The 21,361-nt window shown below is 40.7% G+C and overlaps 1 protein-coding gene across 5 annotated transcripts in view; it reads right to left on the bottom strand.

The window, feature by feature from the left end:
- WDR7 (WD repeat domain 7) overlaps positions 1-21,361 on the bottom strand; it is a 352,886-nt gene that overhangs the window by 84,142 nt on the left and 247,383 nt on the right. For all 5 annotated transcript variants that reach the window (XM_059880930.1, XM_005224234.5, XM_010818910.4 and 2 more), the window contains 3 exons: positions 17,009-17,126; positions 14,869-15,018; positions 14,019-14,101 (listed from right to left, as the gene is read on the bottom strand). In XM_059880930.1, coding sequence (XP_059736913.1) covers positions 14,019-14,101; positions 14,869-15,018; positions 17,009-17,126 — 351 coding nt within the window. The remainder of the gene's footprint in view (positions 1-14,018; positions 14,102-14,868; positions 15,019-17,008; positions 17,127-21,361) is intronic.

The following is a 21,361-nucleotide window of genomic DNA, read 5'->3' as shown; positions in this document are numbered from 1 at the left end:
AAAATTAAGGACAAAACACGGGAAGTAGCATAGCTGGTATCATTATTCAACTACAGTTACTGAGGGCCTATATTGAGAGTTCAAATTTTCTAAACTAAAAATTGGGACACAGTTCAAAAAGGGACTCCTTTCGAATCTGTGAATTTACATAGTAAGTCTTTGAAAGGAACAAAAATTGCCAGTCTTAGTTATACATTAAATAAATTTCCTCCACTTAAAAGAATAAAAATGCATGGAATAGGATCTATGTGGGAATTCTGGGGTATATTACGGTATTTAACCAGATGAAGCCCTATACTACTTGCTATGAACACAATAAAAGAAATAGATGCAAAAATCTTTTTATTCAAGCTATTCATAATGTGCAAAAACAATTCATCAAAAAAAAAATCCTTAATCGTTTGTTTTGCATTGTATCACTACTGGCCCTCAAGAACATAACTGCCTTAATTTAAAAGGTATATTTTAATTCGATTACGTTTCTGTATTTTATCTTCCTTTCTAATTGAGCTTTGCTAGTCAGTAGTTTTTGGAGAAGGAAATGGCAACCCACTCCAGCGTTCTTGCCTGGAGAATCCCAGGGACAGGGGAGTCTGGTGGGTTGCCATCTGTGGGGTCGCACAGAGTCGGACACGACTGAAGTGACTTAGCAGCAGCAGCAGTCAGTAGCTTATAGGGGCTTGAATTTTTCCTGTTCTGAGATTAGTAAATAATATCTTTTGTACAGCAGAAATTAACAATTTTTAAGAAAGGATACTTTTGGAAAATGAATAACAAACCCTTAAATTATCCATGTCACGCTTGTGGGCTCAACTGCTTCTCTTTTGGTTGACTAGCATCTGTGCGTTCCTACACTCCCATGTTTTATGCTACTGCATCAAAGAAAGCAGAGTAAAATGAGACGGTGACCAAACTGAGTCAGGCATGGCATGCTCCATGCTGGCTCGTCTGCTGTATTAGAGTCTTCACGAGGAAATTCACGTTTAGTAACACAGCCACTGGTATGAATTCTAAGGCAATCTCATGCACGCATGTGTGCTCAGTTCACTTTCAGTCGTGTCTGACTCTTTGCGACCCCATGGACTGTAGCCTGCCAGGCTCCTCTGTCCATCGTGTTATCCCAGCAAGAATACTGGAGTGGGTTGCCGTCTTCTCCTTCAGGGATCTTCCCGACCCAGGGATCGAACCTGCATCTCCTGTGGCTCCTGCATTGGCAGGTGGATTCTTCATCTGAGCCACTTGGGAAGCCCCCTGAGGAAACCTCAGTGACATTTATCCTCCCAAGACTCAAAAAAAGGTTAGTTCAACTTTCTTAGTGTCTAGGGTATTTTTAACTGAGGATGCTGGATTACTGATGGTCTAGGTAATTACCTGTAAATTACTCAGAACTCACAGAACGCTCTGTGCTTCTGTCTCTAACAATCATGATCTAGAGTGCTGGGTGATGCCTTTGGGAAGATCATCTAGGAAAATGAAATAGGTAGAGCAAAGTCCAATGAAAACAGGAGGGAATGTAGAGGAGCTCATTCCTTAAATGTTACCTTACTGTAATTCTCACTCTGCTTATGAATAAATGTGAATATGAAATTAGTTCAGTGTTGCAACAGTCTTGTTGCTGCTAATATATCTAAGTTGTAGAAAGAACATGGTTTAATATCCATATAATAAAATAGCTTTATTTGTTACAGTGATGAACCGACTGTGTGGATCACAATAAACTGTGGAAAATTCTGAAAGAGATGGGAATACCAGTCCACCTGACCTGCCTCTTGGGAAACCTATATGCAGGTCAGGAAGCAACAGTTAGAACTGGACATGGAACAACAGACTGGTTCCAAATATGAAAAGGAGTAAGTCAAGGCTGTATATTGTCACCCTGCTTATTTAACTTCTATGCAGAGTACATCATGAGAAACGCTGGACTGGAAGAAGCACAAGCTGGAATCAAGATTGCCAAGAGAAATATCAATAACCTCAGATATGTAGATGACACCACCTGCTGGGGGCCAGAGTGAGGTACTCCGCCCGTGACAAAGGTCATGAGGAAGGAGGCTCGACATACGCAAAGGCGGGATCGAGCCTCAGGAGTCCCCCTGGAAATCCTCGAGCGTCTACCCCCATAACCAGAGCCTGCCTACTTTACTACTTTGTACTCTCACCTACATCTCTGACTTTACGGGGGGCTGTCCCCCACCACCTCTTTCGGAGAAGGAGTTAACCTAGAGCTCCAGTTAATAATAATTCCTGGGCGTGATAAGAGTGTTTTAACCTACAAACTCCTCTGAAGGTTCTCTAGCCTGCCTGACAGGCTCGTCGGGCCACATGTGATTGCTCACAGCCTCCCAACCGTGAGAGGCACGAGATGCTTTAAACCTTCTAAAAACAGGTTCTTTAGAGAAGTTAGAAAACTATAAGTATAGTGGGCTAATTAGAAATTGTGTTGGTGAAGGGTTTTTCATTTGTTGAGCCAATGTTTGTTGCTAAGTCTCCATATCCCCTGCCCTTACACACATTAATGAATATATAGAAGGAATAAGTATTAACCTTTGATATTAATCACGTTAGACCTTAGGCTAAGTAAATTCTTTCCTTAACTAAAACCCACTACACCCTCACCCTGTAGGAATGTAACTTTATTTGGGTGGCGTCTGTTTTGAGAATAATCAGCCCTGGAGAAATAAGTGTCCTGATTGACTGACCGCTGTCACAAGGAGAGGGTCGTAAATTGTCAGCAGGCCCCCCTGGCCAGAAGATGATGTAACACCCCTAAGACCTCTGTATACATTTGTGTGAAGCGCCTGACTTTGATAAAAGTCAGGACTGCTGACCCCACGTGACTTTTGCATAACATCTCAGTGTATAAAAGTAGACCATGGAAAATAAAGAATTGGGATCAGTTCCTCGAAATACTGGTCTCCCCATGTCGCTCTCTCTCCCACTCTGGCTGAGTCTCCATCTGGAGCGCAGAACCCACCATGCTTACTAATTATGCCTGGGCTTCTAAGATCTGACAGGGGAGGCCTCAGTGTCTCCTCTCCTTCGGGAGAACGGAAGGACGCCTGTGGCCTACGTAAGTGGTGCAAACTTCTTGTCTTGAAGTTTTATTGGTCTCCCGAGTAAACCAAGCCACTCAGCCTCTTTTCTCCACTGAATTTTCCTACTGAGCTATCCTTATTCTATCACTCTTTATATCTTTAATTAATATCTAATTGAAGCTATTGTATCCTGATCCTCGCCTATGCCGTCTCTCCTTCGAATACCCTGGATCAGCCGGGGCTGGTCCCCGGCAACCACCCTATGGCAGACAGTGAAGAGGAACTCAAAAGCCTCTTGATGAAAGTGAAAGTGGAGAGTGAAAAAGTTGGCTTAAAGCTCAACATTCAGAAAACGAAGATCATGGCATCTGGTCCCATCACTTCATGGGAAATAGATGGGGAAACAGTGGAAACAGTGTCAGACTTTATTTTTCTGGGCTCCAAAATCACTGCAGATGGTGACTGCAGCCATGAAATTAAAAGACGCTTACTCCTTGGAAGGAAAGTTATGACCAACCTAGATAGCATATTGAAAAGCAGAGACATTACTTTGCCAACAAAGGTCCATCTAGTCAAGGCTATGGTTTTTCCAGTGGTCATGTATGGATGTGAGAGTTGGACTGTGAAGAAAGCTGAGTGCCAAAGAATTGATGCTTTTGAACTGTGGTGTTGGAGAAGACTCTTAAGATTCCCATGGACTGCAAGGAGATACAACCAGTCCATTCTAAAGGAGATCAGCCCTGGGTGTTCTTTGGAATGATGCTGAAGCTGAAACTCCAGTACTTTGGCCACCTCATGAGAAGAGTTGACTCATTGGAAAAGACTCTGATGCTGGGAGGGACTGGGGGCAGGAGGAAAAGGGGATGACAGAGGATGAGATGGCTGGATGGCATCACCAACTCAATGGACATGAGTTTGAGTGAACTCCGGGAGTTGGTGATGGACAGGGAGGCCTGGCGTGCTGCAATTCATGGGGTCGCAAAGAGTCGGACACGACTGAGTGACTGAACTGAACTGAAATGAAAAATCTGGTTATAGAACTTCTTTGAATAACTATATTTTGAAGGATCTGTATGCTACAGCCTCTCAAGGGCACTGAAATCTTAGTAATTTTCTTGTATTACTAATGGAAACCATTATATTATTAATAATATCCCTGGAACTAAAATGTGAATTATTAGGAAATATTTAAATCTATGACTATGAAGTTTACACAGCAGTCAAAATTGTAATTTTTAAAATATGGGACCATAAATGATTCAAAATTGCCAAAGCAATCTGGAGGGAAAAGAACAAAGCTGGAGGCATAATCCTTTCAGACTTCATGCCATGCTACAAAACTATAGTAATCAAAACAGCATGGTATTGCACAAAAACAGGCACACAGATCAATGGAACAGAATGGAGTGCCCAGAAATAAACCTACAAATGTAGGATTAATCAATCCATGACAAAGGAAGTAAGACTCTACAATGGAGAAAAGACAGCCTCTTCCAAGCGGTACTGGGAAAGCTGGACAGCCACATGTGAATGAATGGAATCAGAACACTTCCTCACACCACACACAAAATAAACTCAAAATGGTTAAAGACTTGATTATAAAACATGACGCTAACATACTTCTAGAAGAAAACACAGGTAAAATATTCTCTGGCATAAAATGGAACAGTATTTTCTGAGATTAGTCACCCAAGGTCAAGAAATAAAAAGCAAAAATAAACAAATGGAACATAATTAAACTTTAAAGATTCTGCACTGCAAAGGAAACTATTAACAAAATGAGAAGAAAACCTACAGAAGGGGTTAATATCTGAAATATACAAACAGCTCATATAAGTCAAGATCAAAACAATAAACAACCCAGTTAAAGAATGGGCAGAAGACCTAAGAGACAATTCTTCAAAGAAGATATATAGATGGCCAGCAGAACAAATCAAAACCACAATGAGGCAGTACCTCGCAACGGTCAGAATGGCTATCATAAAATAGTAAATGATATCTGCAAAGAATAAATGCTGGGGAGAGTGTGGAGAAAAGGAACCCCCTACACTGTTGGCGGGAATGTAAATTGGTATCCACTATGGAAAACAGTATGGAGGTTCCTTAAAAATCTAAAAATAAAGCTCCTGTATAATCCAGCAATTCTACTGCTACTCCTAAGTTGCTTCAGTCGTGTCCGACTCTGTGCGACCCCACAGACGGCAGCCCACCAGGCTCCCCCATCCCTGGGATTCTCCAGGCAAGAACACTGGAGTGGGTTGCCATTTCCTTCTCCAATGCACTCCTAGGCAAAAATCTGGAAAAGCAAAAACTCAAATTTGAAAAGAAACATGCATCCCAATGTTCACATCTGTACTAATTACAAAAGCCAAGACATGGAAACAACCCAAGTGCCAACCAACAGAAGACTGCCATGAGGAGATACAACGAGTATATACACATTGATACGTAATGGATACTCCTCGGTGCCATCCGCAGCAACACGGAGGGACCTTGAGAATATATACTTAGTGAAGCACGTCAGACACATTGATACGTAATGGATACTCCTCGGTGCCATCCGCAGCAACACGGACCGACCTTGAGAATATATACTTAGTGAAGCACGTCAGACAGAGAAAGACAAATATCACTTATATGTGGAATCTTAAAGATAATACCAGCGAATTTATACACACAACAGAAACAGATTCCCAGACATAGAAAACAAACTTATGGTTACCAAAGCAGGGAGGGAGGGAAGGAGAGACAAATTAAGAGTATGGAATTAACAGACACAAAACACCATACATAAAAATAGATAAGCAACAAGGATTTACTGTATAGTCCTGGGAACTATATGCAATACCTTGTAATAATCTAAAATGAAATGTAATCCGAAAAAAAACACAACCTTATTACACACCTGAAATCAATACAATATTATAAATCAGCTACATTTCAATTTTTAAAAGTTATTTTTGTATCTTTTAGAAAAATATCTACATATACATAAATTACCCTAGCTAGATCTAGATATTTTAATTAATACAAAGACAACCTTTTTTTAATTTTCAGAAAATAATCACAGTATTATGTGTAAAATGGTCATCTTTGTTTCTGTGCCTTCTGAAATTAAATTATAAATGTGTTAAATTTCACATACACATCTACTTAAATACACACACACACACACACACACACACACATGTACTACAGAAAGGACTTAATAGCTGGCTCAGTGGTAAAGAATCCACCTGCCAATGCAGGAGACACAGGAGACCTGGTTTTGATCCCCAGGTCAGGAAGATCTCCTGGAGGAGGAAATCCGCTCCAGTATTCTTGCCTGGAAAACCCCATGGACAGGGGAGCCTGAAAGAATCAAACACGACTTGGCGACTGGACACACACACAGGGACTTTGATAAAACCTAACTCAGTAAAAGACAGAAGAGGAAGACAAGTTTGAGATGTGATGATGAGATAAAGAGAAAAGGAGATGTAAGCCCTAACTCTGTAAGTTAGGCAGGGAATGTGGTTTTGAGCTGCCCAATGACCAAAGCAAAATGTTTAAATTAACTCTGGTTAAGTGGAATTAAAAACAAAAAACACATTCTCATTCCTTAGGGCAAAGCAAACAAAAAACGCCTGTCATCTGGATTTGAAAGAAATGTTTTTTTCTTTTAATCCCTGGGCTGGGAAGATCCCCTGGAGGCAGGCATGGCAACCCACCCCAGTATTCTTGCCTGGAGAATCCCATGGACAGAAGAGCCTGGTGGGCTACAGTCTGTGGGGTCGCAAAGAGTCGGACACGACCAAAGCGACTGAGCACTCTCAGGAGGGACCCTGAACAATGGACATTAGCATGATCCCAACTGGACTGTAACCCTCCAGAGACACGCAGGGGCCAGGTTCCTCAGTGCAAACTGCAGGCCAGACACTGACAAGGAACTGGGGGAGTCAGTGCTGAAGGAGGTCAGACAACATGGTCCTAACAGGCAGCTTTCTGACAGTTTAGCTTAGTCTAGGGATATAAACTAGACTATGTAGAGGGATAAATGGACCATGCTTTTTTTAAACTAGCTTCTAAGTGTTCCAGTTCTGTCCAATGGAGCTTTAGATAAAAGTCGATTAATGAACAGTCTGAAGTTAAAAGTCTCTGCCGGCATTGTGTGCTACTGTCTAAGGGCATGTCTTTCAAAACTAATGGTGCATCACTGCAGGAATGAAGGAGCTGAAAGGATGTCTTCAGACATTTCCTTGGAAATTCTGAGTTTACGCAATATGTAAACAAAAAAGGCACTCTAGGATCCGAGCTCTTAGATCACTGAACGTGCCACAAAGGACAATGAGTTGGGTTTTGTTTTCCTGATGGAGGATTATCAGAGGACTTGCTTCTGAACTTCAGTGTGCGTAGCAACCATCAGGCTTCAGGATAGTCGGAGGCAGTGGGTCTCAAGCAGAGTCTCGAAATCAGGTACTTCTCTTGAAGATCATCCAGGAACTACACTGAAGAGCTCATTACTCCTCAGAGGACCAAACAGAGAGTGAGCATTTATTACGAGTGTCTTCAGTTCTCTCAGCTAGTAGGCACGGAATGTATTTTAATATTCACTCGTGAGAGCTCTTTCCCAACACATTCTTGAGAGTCCCAAAATCCCTAAAACAGTTGGGTCTATGAACTACTGTCCTTGGCTATCTGTGAATGCTCTAACTCTTACATAAAATGTTTTATGACAGTTGGCTCTCTGTTTTCAAGGGCCCCACATCCACAGATTCAACCACCATGGGTGGAAATTCTTCTGAGGACTCTCAACTCCACGTTGATCTCAGTCCTACAAACAGGTGTGTTCCTCTTGAACAACTGCTCTATCATCTGCAGATTGTGACGTAGGCATTGATGGTTGGCCCCTCTTTATACACATGATGCCAAGAAGTTGAGATATAAACCTATACTTCAGCAATTTGGGCTTCCCTGGTGGCTCAGACGGTAAAGAATCCGCCTGCAATGTGGGAGACCTGGATTCAATCCCTGGGTCAGGAAGATCCCCTGGAGAAGGGAATGGCTACCCACTCCAGTATTCTTGCCTGGAGAAGCCCATGGACAGGAGTCTGGTGGGCTACACCCCAGGGGATCGCAAAGAGTCAGACACGACTGAATGATTAACACATTCACTTTCGACTCTGGCAAATTATACATTAATACAGTGCTATAACCTCATGTTTTAATATCAACACATGCTTTTGGGTCAGTGACAGGAAAAATTCTATTAAATTTTACTGGGCACATGTTCTAATCCATTTCTGTTTTCAAGCAGAAGACATTACAAGAAGTTTTAACAGCTGATAGAAAATTATATGAACAAAATTAGAAAAAAAATCAAACTTTCTGCATCTGTCCTATTTTCTTTCATTAGATTTACAATTTATAGCTTAAACTTGTTTGAGTATATATGTCATAGGACAAAAATTTAATTAAAACATAGTTCAGTGGATGGGGTCACTATTCATTAAATTATATATTAAGTCATATAATCATTAATAAACCTGAGTAAATAAATGAATAAACAAGCAAATCTGAATAAACTGACTGTTGGTATATAGCAACAAACAATTCAGAGGTCAGCCTGAGTTTAAGCCCAAGATTTTCAAGACAGCAACCCAACAGAAATTTTATATGCAATCTAAAAAATACCTGCCAAGTTACTAACAATGAAGATAATATTAGAGAAATTATGACATTCAAGTTTTAAAATTCTAAACTGAAAACTCAAAATCCAGATGCATATCAGAATCAAAGCCTACTGGTCAAGGTTAAAAAACAAAACTGAAAAACAGGAAAACCAATCTTAGGGTCATTTCACATTTGATGATGCTAATCCATCTTGGTACTCAGAAAAGAGTGAATTTTATGTATAACCCAAATGAGAGTACTTTTGATTTAAAAACAGTCAACGACTTCAGGATATCAGATATACCAGGTATACCAGGTTCCTGATGGAATTAATACAACTTAAGATATGAAAAGCATCTTTATAACACTGACTAAAAATTATTTAATATTTGGGAAATAAATCAATTTTTTACCTATATGAAAATGATAATAATGCCATCCTGTACTTTTTAGGGATATAAAATCCTCTCAGATAAATATTAACTAATTTCTTACACATATTTTGGGTTTTTGCATTATTGTTTGGCTAGAGAAAACACTCCCCCCGGAAATTAATATTCTCTGAATACCAAAATCACAAGCACTCTGCTAGGTGCTTTGACAAATATCATCTCACTAAAAATATATATATATATACATACATACTAAATGAAGTTTATAACTTGTTATGATCTACTAACTGTAACAACTAAACATTGGTAGTGCAGCAGCATTGCAGAGGTCAGCCTAAGCTAAAATACGTAGCATCTCTGGGCTTCCCCGGTGGCTCAGTGGTGAAGAATCTGCCTTCCAATGTGGAAGCCCCAGGTTTGATCTCTGGGTCGGAAGATCTCCCGGAGAAGGAAATGGCAACCCCCTCCAGTATTTTTTGTCTGGGAAAAACCCCATGGACAGAGGAGCCTGGTGGGCTACAGGCTCTAAGGTCACAAAGAGTCTGACATGGCTTAGTGACTAAACATGCACGCATAGCATCTTTAAGAAAGGGTAAAAGAAAAGAAAGAGGACAAAAGCCAACAGAACAAGAAGAAGAATACAACATTATATAAAGATCTTAAAACCAAATTTCACCTGACTGAACCACAGATATTCACATCATTGACTTTAACTAGAGTTTCATATTTAGTGAAAGGAATTTACTTCTCAGTAGAGGGCATGTACGAAGAAGGCAATGGCAACCCACTCCAGTACTCTTGCCTGGAAAATCCCATGGACGGAGGGGCCTGGTGGGCTGCCGTCTATGGGGTCACACAGAGTTGGACACGACTGAAGCGACTTAGCAGCAGCAGCAGCAGCAGCAGAGGGCATGTAAGTGCTGTAAGGAACCTAGTACAATGGTATAAACATGGCAGATATTCAATAAAATAATTTTTACTTCTGTTGATACGTTAACATGTTTGTTGTTCATTTACTGATCGAGTACAAATTAGCCTAAGTAGGTGGCATGGCGTCGACCTGTAAGGAGGTCCTGTCTAAGCTCAGTGTTCTCTGAAGTCCTCCATGATTTATTATCTGTTCCAACTAACAGTTTAACAAAGTTACAACCTTGTTACTCATCTTCCTATGTTTATGCACTGACCCTTTAGGGCTTATATCTTCACAACTCTAATAAATAATAATAATCTAACACAATAAGAGGTAGTCAATTACTTCAATTTATAACTATTTGTTATAAATCCTATGTTTCACGTGCTGATGAGTCACAAAAGTCGTGTCTGCCTCTTTTGAGACCACATGGACTGTAGCCCACCAGGCTCCTCTGTCCATGGGATTCTCTAGGCAAGAACACTGGAGTGGGTTGCCATTGCCTTCTCCAGGGGAGCTTCCCAACCCAGGGACCTTCATCTCCTGCATTGGCAGGCGGATTCTTTACTGCTGAGCCACCAGGGAGGCCCCATGTTTCATATACACTCTGCTGTATTTAAAATAAATAACCAACAACGACCTACTGTATTAAAAAATGAAGGGGGACAAGAGAATGTTACAAATGAGATGAGACTGGCCATGTGTTGATAATTCTTGAAGCTAACTGATGGATTCGTGGGGATTTATTACGTTACTCCTTCTACTTTAGTGTATGTTTGAAATTTTCCAAAATGAAAACAATTTTTTAAAAATCCTGCTTCATAACATTATGCCTTATCACCTATATTCTGGCAAGAGTTTGCTTAAACTCTGCTGACTCTCCAATGCTTGCAGAATAATGACCAAATTCCTTCATACAGAATTCAAAGTCCTATCCTGTGGCATGTTGCGAGAATTCCACCCTCAACCTACATTCTGGTCACTACCACACCAAATTCTCTCTCTTACACTTTTGTGCCTCCAAACATTTGCTGGTATGATCCTTTCTGTAATTCCAGATGACACACAGCAATTTATTCTGCAAAGCTCACCCCATCAACTCTTTGGTGAAGCTTTTCCAAAACCTGCCACTAATCCTACCAACACCACCCTAAGCCCCTGCGGAGGACAAATCCTTTTCTTTGCTTGGCAGCCACTTTTAAGAAAAAATTATTTATTTTAATTGGAGGATAATAACTTTGTAACACTATGATGGTTTCTGCCACACATCAGTATGAACTGGCCGGAGGCATGCATGTGTCCCCTCCATTCGGAACCCTCTCCCACCTCCCCCACCACCAAATCCCTCCCAGTTGTCACAGGGCATGGGTTTTGGGTGTCCCACTTCATATATCAAACTCACACAGGTTATCTGTTTTACATATGGTCATGTATATATTTCAGTGCTATTCTCTCAAATCATCCCACCCTCTACTTCTCCCACTGAATCCAAAAGTCTGTTCTTTACATCTGTGTCTCTGCTGGCAGCTATTTTTATTAAAATATTTTTCTCCGTCAGTAAAAAGAAATTGGGGCTTCCCTGATAGTTCAGTTGGTAAAGAATCCTCCTGCGATGCAGGATGCCTCGGTTCCATTCCTGGGTCAGGAAGATCCCCTGGAGAAGGGATAGGCTACCCACTCCAGGGCTTCCCTTGTGGCTCAGCTGGTAAAGAATCCACCTGCGATGCGAGAGACCTGGGTTTGATCCCTGGGTTGGGAAGATCCCCTGCAGAAGGGAAAGGCTACCCACTCCAGTATTCTGGCCTGGAGAATTCCATGGCCTGTACAGTCCATGGGGTTGCAAAGTCGTACACGGCTGAGTGACTTTCACTTCCACGACGAAATTGATATTATTAGTCTGTTTTCTCCTTTGTGAAACTTCCTAAGACTCCCTTATGATTATTGTTCTTACTCTGCCTCTTCTTTGTGAACTTTTTAAGACTCCCATATACAGAGTTAAGCACTGCATTTGCTGCCCAACCCTGCCCCCAGTATGTAATTCTCCTCCAGCATCCAACATAGCACTCACCCCTGGAGTTATTTATCTTTTAACTACCTGCCCTATTAGACCCTGTGCTCCTTGAAGACAACATGTCATTCATCATTGTATTCCCAGGGCCTAGTTAGCACCTGATACACAGTAGGTGTTCAATAAATGGTACCAAATTAATAAAATACAATTGCTTTCAGCCAAATCAGAAAAAAAATTAACATTCAGCTTATATATGTTTCTTTAGTATTCAGGCAGAAACCTTCCTCTGCAGTGATTAAACAACTGCAAACAAACATGGGCTGGCAGAAATGAACGGGACTTAAGCAACGGAGGATGCCGGAGGAGGCAGACTTTCGGGAAGGGCAGAGATAGGCCCTTTAAACGCTGAATGATTTCCTCGCCTTAGCTCCAGGAGGCTTATTTTCACAGCAGACACTGGTGCTATAAGGAACGCTTTGCTAACCTTCAATAGGATAATTCCTAATAAAACTGCTTCCTTGCTTCCGCTAAGTGACAGATAAATGTCCATTTTTTGCTTAGACGTTTCCTTAGAGAACAGTTGACTGGGAACGTAACAGCTACATGTATTTTTAACATCAATTAATTATACAAAAAAGATTTAATATATATAATTTTCAATAAAAAGAACATAAACCAGAATTAAATATGGCATGATTTTACAAAATTACTGTATTCTAACATGCCTGATCTATATCACAAGAAAATATGCATCTGTACAACATGCATATTAGGGAAACTTTTTCCATGTGTTCGTGATTTAACCTCTGGTGGCATATATCAGAAACAGCAAAATGAAGAGACTAGGATATAAAATCTATTGTAAATACAAGGGAAAATATGGGAGGATGCAGAGTACAATTAACTCAGCAAACATTTGCTGAAATGCCAGGAAATACAGAAGGCGTAAGGACGCACTGCGTAATGCCACTGCAAACTCCAGGCTTTCCAGCGCAGCACGCTCACTGAACTGAACAGACCTGCAGTAAGGACAGCACTGCGCTTACCTTAAAAAGAACAATGTTACATAACGATGCCTAACTGGTTGTTCTGTTTTCTACAAAAACAACTGCTAAAACAACTTCAACAGACATTAACACTATTTCTGCTGAACACATGGAAGTTAAAAAAAATTTTTAACAAAACTGTATCTCAAGCTATAAACATTTTAAGAACCAAAAACTACTTTAAAAGAAAAATAAACGTGATTACATTTTGACATTAAAAAAAAAATCTTCATTTCCTACTGATAAATGCTATACACAGACGAGGGCCTCCCAGGGGCACCAAGGTAAAGCACCTGCCTGCCAGAGCAGGAGACATGAGGGAGGGGGTCGAAGATCCCCTGGAGGTGGCCATGGCAACCCACTCCAGGATCCCTGCCTGGAGAAGCCCACGGACAGAGGAGCCTGGTGGGCTATGGTCCACAGGGTTTCGAAGAGCTGGACACAACTGAAGCAACAGCAGGGCATGCACACACACACACACGATTAGAATTATATGTCACCTATGCAACACTGTTTATAAAAGTGTTAACTGCTCTTGGTTTCTTTGAACTGCTCTCCTTCTCACAGGGAAATCACCTATGCTTAGTAGGAGAACACGCAAATACTGGCTTTTATATTAAAAATAAAATATACTACAAAAAAGGTGGCATGAAGATTTCTATTGCTGAAAAGTGTATCTTCTCCTTCAAGCTTCCTAACTCTTCTTTTTGTAATATAAAAGCTAATATGGGTAATGGATATACAAATAGACATATTTAATAGATGCTATCTCCTACTCCTTGTAGTGGTTCTGTTATAGTTGTGTTTTCTTAGTATAAGCTGATTAAATCGTTTTAGAAAGTAAGCAGATATTAATTCATAACAGGGTTTCTAATTGGCCACAATTACTAACTCATCCTGCTCAAAAAACAGTTTAAAATTATTTGTTACTAAAACTTTTTTTACTTTGCATGCTATAGAAGGCTTCTTTACCTGCAGATGGCTGGAAAACATTCCTGAAGTCCTTTCTTTTTAACTAAAGATCCTTCAAGGCAGTACATAATGATGTCCATAACCTTTACAGAAAAGATACAAATTTAAAATTAGTTTCAAATACGTAATTTTCCATAATTTAAATTATTAACTTAAGCTTTATTTGCATGAAAACTCTCATAATTTTATTTTCATATTTACTTTAAAATTATAGTACATTTACTAAAATTATAGCATACTTACTTTATACAATAGGCTATCCTTTCTCTTATCCGTGAAAATCATTTTTTAAAGAGAGCACACAGTAAAATAAAGAAACCAGACTTGTTTACTTGAAAGGCATTTCATATTTTTATATATAGGATAGGTAGCTTTTATTTAAGCACACTCTGTGTTCTGTTTATAATGAAAGATACCAAAGAGATTATAACCTTTAAAAATTACTCTAATACAGACCAATTTCATGTGAATGGTAAATGGACATAACAATCATTTTGAGGTTTGAGGAAATTTAAATAAAGTCTTCAGAAATTATAAAAAAGTTCGTTCACTTTAGTTACCTTTCTTTCTTTTAGAGGTGTTGGAAATAAAGATGCTGATTTATATTACTACACTTGAGTACTTAATTTAGGCTTTGAATGTTATCGTATAAAACAGAATATTCTTAGGACTTCCCTGGTGGCCCAGTGGTTAGGAGGACCCCATGCTCCCAATGCAGGGAGTCCGCCGGGTTCCATCCCTGTCAGGGGACCAGATTCCATGTGCTGCAACTAACGAACCCACGTGCTGTAACTAAGAGCTGGTGCAATTAAATATATATTTAAAAAGAAAAAAACCAGAACATTATTACCTCCACAAGAAGGTCCACGACATCTGTCGGCATCTTTTCAATAAGAATTTCAATGACTCTCAGAATTTCCCCTTTCGCTCGGGCAAGAGTGGTGGTATGCATATTCTGTTGAGACTGGGTGTTTGCAGCGAGAGCAGTGTGTCTGTGCACCTAGAAAACATTTCCAGGCTGTAGATAAGGTCGATGCCTCACAGACTTCACATTTCTAGCCGCTGGGTTATTTTTCACTTACTAATACAGTAGAAAGAAAAGTCAACAAGAACAAACGTCTTGCGGGTAGGTCAGGAAACACTTTTAATTGCAAAAGAAAGTACTTAGTACAATAAATACTCAGTATGTATTTCCTAATGGAATTTTAGTTCTTGGGTATTATATGAGTCTTTAACTGATCGTGACATTTTTAAAAAGAGACAAACTGAAGTTTTGCAAATTTTGTATATTTGGCATTGAGGTGGGTAGCAATTAGGGGACTGTTGTTGATGTTTAGTCGCTAAGTCGTGTCCGACTCTTTGCAACCCCATGAACTGTACCTGCCAGGGTCCTCTGTCCCTGGGATTTCCCAGGCCAGAGTACTGGAGTGGGTTGCCAACGCCTTATCCAGGGATCGTCCAAACCCAGGGATGGAACCTGTGTCTTCTGCATTGGTAGGTAAATTCTTTATCAATGAGGAAATGGCAACCCGCTCCAGTATTCTTGCTGGGAAAATCCCAGGGACAGAGGAGCCTGGAAGGCTACGGTTCACAGGGTTGCAAAAGAGTCAGGTGTGACTGAGTAACTGAGCGTACACGCTCCTGACTAACACTCCCTCAGTCTAGATACCATGTCCGTACTAGGAAAGTATCACAACATTGTTAATCGGCTACACTCCAGTATAAAATAAAACGTTTAAAAAAATAAAAATACTCATATGTGAATGGTGAAAATTAAGTTCAAAAACACAATCAATATAGAATACTTGCTTATTCTCTTTAAAGAGGCAGTTTAAGGTCTGGTATTTATAGAACTTGTATCTGGGTGGGACTGACGTAAGGCTTATTTAGTATATTCAATATTATTATCTCTGCATAATAGACTCTCACTGTAACACTACGCACTATTAGAAAACACAGCCCCTCAGTCTGCAAATCCATTTTAGATGTGAATTCAAAGTCCCACTGCCTCATTGAAACTCAATCTGCTATTAGGCCCTGCCTTCCTCCTCCCTTCTAGCTATGTGTGTGTGTTAGCTGCTCAGTCGTGTCTGACTCTTTGCAATCCCACGGATTGTAGCCCGCCAGGCTCCTCTGTCCATGAAATTCTCCAGGCAAGAATACTGGAGTGGGCTGCCATTTCCTTCTAGCTGTATTCACATCAGAAATTTTTGCTGCACGCCTATTAAGGATGGCTCTGGGGCAGACATAGGCCCAATAGGTTGTAGGTTATCAGGGCAGGCTCAGAGGTATTTATTTAGCATTTTAAAAATTCATCATAGCTACAGGAAAAAGAACTCAGGCAGAGGCCATGCCCTGCGGACACCGAGTCTGCACATTACTCATGCTGAAACGGAAGAAACCTTAGAAGAAAATTTAGGAGCTTATCTCCCTTGCCTTCTCTCCTACTACTAAGACCTACAGGAAAGACTCTATAATTGGTTCATTGTTCTTTACTAGTTTTTCAGTTATATGTAGCCAATTAGTTAGAACACTAAGAATGTGGGAATCAATTGGCATTCAAGTCTTTATCTGTGACATGCCATAGGAAAAACAATTAGCAAGTTTATGACTTACATTTTTGTTTACAGTTGGACAGCCAGTGTTAAATAAGTTCAGTTTTGATTACAGGTAGATACCGTGGGTACCTTTAATAGATTTTAATTTGAACATGTCTGCTATATTTCAGATTGAGAAATAGCTGGCAAATATTTACAAGTGAATTAACTTTGAGAACAGAAATGAATGCAAAAGCCCAAGTAACGAATGCACCGCCATGGAATTCAGCATGTGTGCACACAGGTACATATGGATTCATCCCAGTGCTAAATTATTAACTTGCATTGTTCCAGAACAAACTGGAAGGATTATCTGCACATGGAGCCTCGGCTGACAATGTGAACTCATTCCTCTAAATGAGAGGACAGAGCCCACTGAGAAGTTGCTCTCACCTCTTTGGCGATGGTGGTGATGAAGGCCGGTGGTCTGGCCGTGGCAATGAGGGAGAGGGCATGCCGTGCGGAGCGGGCGGAGTCGGCGGCGGGGCTCAAAGGCAGCCCCATTGTGATGCTAAACAGGGATCAGAAAAAAAGGGAAAAGAGAAAAGAAGCATTAGAAATATAGACTGAAAAGATTAGACACAGCTTATAATGTCAGTTCAAGGTCAATGGGAGCACTCAAACAGTTAGAATATAATGGACTTGCAACAATGAGCGGTGATTAGAAGTCAGGGTGTTCTGGCATCAAATACAAAATCGAATAATTAACCGTGAAGATTGAAAACAGTATGTGCATCTGTCCAAAATGTTAAAGATGCCTTGTTAACAAATTATCAGGAACTAGCACTGCATACATATCACTGAGCTCTGAGTCAGGGAAGAAAGAATATTGCGAAGGGCATTTTCAATTTTTTTTTTCCTTGAAAAAGTTAAAGGTAATATAGTTGGCTTATAAGGGCAAGTTAAAAGGTTGTATTTAAGGCCTATATCTGAGAGGAAGCAGAACTCACTCCTGTCCATTAAATTACCAGAAGAGCTGAAAATGAGAGAATTGTGTTCTAGTTTGTATTAATATATCCTCAGATGTGCTAGTATACCCCAGAGTCAATACTCTCAGAATCAAGTTACTGATTAGCGTGTTCTGCCAAAAGTTATTCAGTATTGCTGCAAAAAATTGCATTGACAGACACTTATTCTCTCTATATAAAGAACATACACATGGCATTACACACACACACATGTACGTAGTCCAGGCTATATACAAGAATACGCGCATGATGAAATAAATCTACCTCCTTATAGGATAGTACTGTCATGTATTTCTTTGCCACTCCTAGAGCATAAAAAATAATATTTTTGTTTGAAAGCTTCCATTATACTTTATATAGATTACTGTGGAAAGTATTAAGACTTTTCATTAAAATGTGGTATGTGATCCACACATCAACTGTACAGAGGGTGTATTTGTTACTCAGCAAGAGATCCATTAACAGCTTCTCTCTCTAGTTAAATCACATTGATATTTAAATATCTGCATGAAATTATATTAAGATCTGTCCTGCTCCAATTAAATAAGTTTTTGTGCTTCATGTGTCAACTGACTTACAGTTACTAAAAATCTGTAAGAGCTTTATAAGTATCTCTGTAGTTAATCAATGAATCATTATATTAACTTTTGGTTGAGAATAAAGAGGCATCACATAGGCATTCCCATCACTGTTAAAAGAAAGCAAATTGATTATAGAATATTCTGCGTATTTTGTTGCAACTGTTACACCGCTTTAATCTTTGACTGGTATTGTACGTGTCTCTACTTTTTCCAAACCTAGAGCAGACACAGAGTAGAAACTCAGAGCAGAGGACAAGGGAGAGCTGTCCTTTGATGCTTACCACAAAAAAGACAGATGTGAGCTGAGAACAGACACACACACTGAACAATAACCAGAAGGGACCCGCTGGGGGCGCATCACCCCCACGGGTGACCCTGAGGCCCTGGGGACCCCACGGGAGCTGCACAGAGAAGGGGGCTCCGCAGGAAGGCAGCTTCTCTTCTGGACTGAATGTTGCTATTTGAGAATTCAGGAAAAGGAACGTTCACTATGTGAGTAGTGTCGGGCTAGACTGCTTGCAAAATTACTGCAAAGTTCAGATCACGATTAGGCTGTTTTAAAAACGTCAAATGCCAAACTGATTTCACATACTCTAGGATGTTTCGTCAATGTGGATGAGTGGGTGCTGATGACACAGTGGTATGTTAACTGACTAATTCTAATCAAACCTAAATCAGCTTTCTCGAACTGAATGAAATCACAGGATGTTGAAGCTGGAAAGACCCCCTAGCAGTCAGCCAGGGAGAAGGGGTGTCTGTTTCCAGGGTGGCCCGGCCCCAATGGGGAGGCATGCAAGGAGAAGAACTGGACATGGAGCGAAGGTGGAGGCGGGGCTGCCCTGTGCCACCTCAGGTCCTTCTGCATCTGCCCAGCACATCCCTGTAAGGTGGTGATACCCGCAGTTTACAAAGCAGAAATTAGGTCCAGGGAAGTTCAGTGAGGAGTCGAGGTAACAGAGTAACATCTTTTAGGACAGCCAACCCCTGGAGAAAATAGATGGGGGGTGGCTGGACGACACTGCGCTTAACTGGATGAATGGACTGGTAACATGGCTAAATTCAGCAGTTTAGGATACCTGGCTAGACTGCATCCCCGAGAGAGGTTTCTAGTGGTATATCATAAGACATGGACCTTCGCTCTGTGTTATTCTGTATCGATGAATACATGGGATGCATGGATATCCACTGGTGTGCAGATTAAGTTGTAATAGAGAGCGACTGTACTAAACAGCAGAACAATGTCTACAAATAGCAGAACAGTGTCTAGAAAATGGGTCTATTAGAATATTGATTTCACCAGGTTGATGAGAAGAATGAATCAGCTAACAAGATGCAAAAACGTCTAGTCCTGCATCTGACATATTACAGTTGCAAAAGATGCGTCTTCTCACCAGAGAAATAGAGACAAAGAGAACGAGATCAACCTGCTGGTCACTGGTTTCAAGTGAAAGGCTTAGTCATACACCACCTTTCCTCCTGCTCAGCAAATGACCTAGTGAATTTGGGGAAATTGGCAAACTTCTTACAGGAAGCGAAGTGGTAAAGCATGAGGTTAAGAAAAGAAGTTATAGGGTAACAAGGAACGAAGCTAACCAAAGACATACCACAGTGCTAGCCACTGCACTCCATGGAAGCTGGACCACCCAACAGTTGGTAGAGATGCCGGTGTGTGCATTTGAGGGATGCCTGTCCTCAGTGCCTGGCGGTCTGAGGCCAGGAACTCAGAATGGGGACGCAGCTATTGCTCTGAGGTCAGGGCTCTGCAGTGACCCTCAGAGTATCCACTGAGCACAAGCGGGCGGGTTGTGAGCATGATAACAGAAAGGAGTCACCCAGGCAACAGGGGAAGAAGAGAAACCTTGCCTTTCCCATCGACAGTCTCTTCAGTGCACCACTGCTGGAGTAATCTTCCCAGAGCACCAGCTTTATTTCATGGTTAACCTGCTTAAAAACTTCAGTGGGTCTGGGTGCTTAGAAAAATCTTAAACTCCTCGGTTGGAGATTCCAGACCCTCCATAATCTAGTTTCGCTAATTTATCACTCTGTCATCTGCACACCCATGCTCCCACGGCCAGACTAATTTCAAAGCTGGTCCCTGAAACTCATTCCTTTTCAATCGCAGTATTTTGCGAATGCTTCTCCACCACCCCCTTTCCCCACTGGCATACTCTCCTCCGTCCGCTCTGTTCAACTCTGTGGAAGCCCATGTGGTATTCCGCAATTGCTTGAGCACTCAGTGACGTCGACTGAAACAAAACAACCAACGACAAAACCTGTTTATTCCGGGTCCTGAGCACTGACTCTCATTCTGAATTAGTTTTGTATTGTGAGCCAATACACAGACTGGGACCATGCCTTCGAATCCTGTGTATCCCCTTTTCCCTCCACTGTGTACCTAGTACAGCCCTTGGTCATAGTAGTAGCTCAATAGCTATGCACTAAATGAAGTTACCTGGTATTCAGCAGGAAAAAAAAAATCACTTAAGCCAGTTATTTGACTGAATTGACCAGGCAATGAAGTCAAAGTAATTGATCTGGTAGTCCCAACAGACAAAGTCTAATTCTGCATGTAGTTATCTTGAAAGTCAAAAGTGTGCTGGGTGTGTGATATATTATAATGTGAGATTCTAACTGAACAAGGAAGGATCATACTATCAGAGGCTTGAAATGAAAGGGAGTGTCTGTCTTATTCTGGAATCTGTATAAACACAGAACTTCATCTTTTCGCCTGATCCAGCTCATCTGGCTGTTATGCAGATCATTTGTTACATAGGTTTATAGGATGGGTCTTGGTTTCAGTCTTTATTCTGAAAAATATGATATGCCACACTCCGTTTTACTCAGCATTTCAGAATATATATCCAATACGAAATACCAGAGATGATAGATATTATAGATAAAAACCATGAACAGAAAAAGAGTCCACTCAGGCCAAGCACATTCCTTACCTGACTGCTCATTAATCCTGTTCTAATCCTTACCCCATGGAGGTAAATGCTTTTTAAAAGTTACATGTAAGACCACTTCAGTTAAATGGCACTTCCTACAGTCGTCAGACTTCCCCATCTATCAAATTAAGGAATGCTGTAGGGGAATGTTCCAGGGGGAAAAACACTTAAACTTTCATAGAATAACCTGCAAATCACAGTCAAGATAGTTATGGACCGAAAGCTTGTGTTTCCCTAAAATTCATATGT

The sequence above is a fragment of the Bos taurus genome, chromosome 24 (assembly GCF_002263795.3).
Source record: "Bos taurus isolate L1 Dominette 01449 registration number 42190680 breed Hereford chromosome 24, ARS-UCD2.0, whole genome shotgun sequence".
NCBI classification, from domain to species: Eukaryota; Metazoa; Chordata; class Mammalia; order Artiodactyla; family Bovidae; genus Bos; species Bos taurus.
The sequence above is the reverse complement of the archived record's forward strand: the minus strand, read 5'-3'. Positions and strand labels throughout refer to the sequence as shown.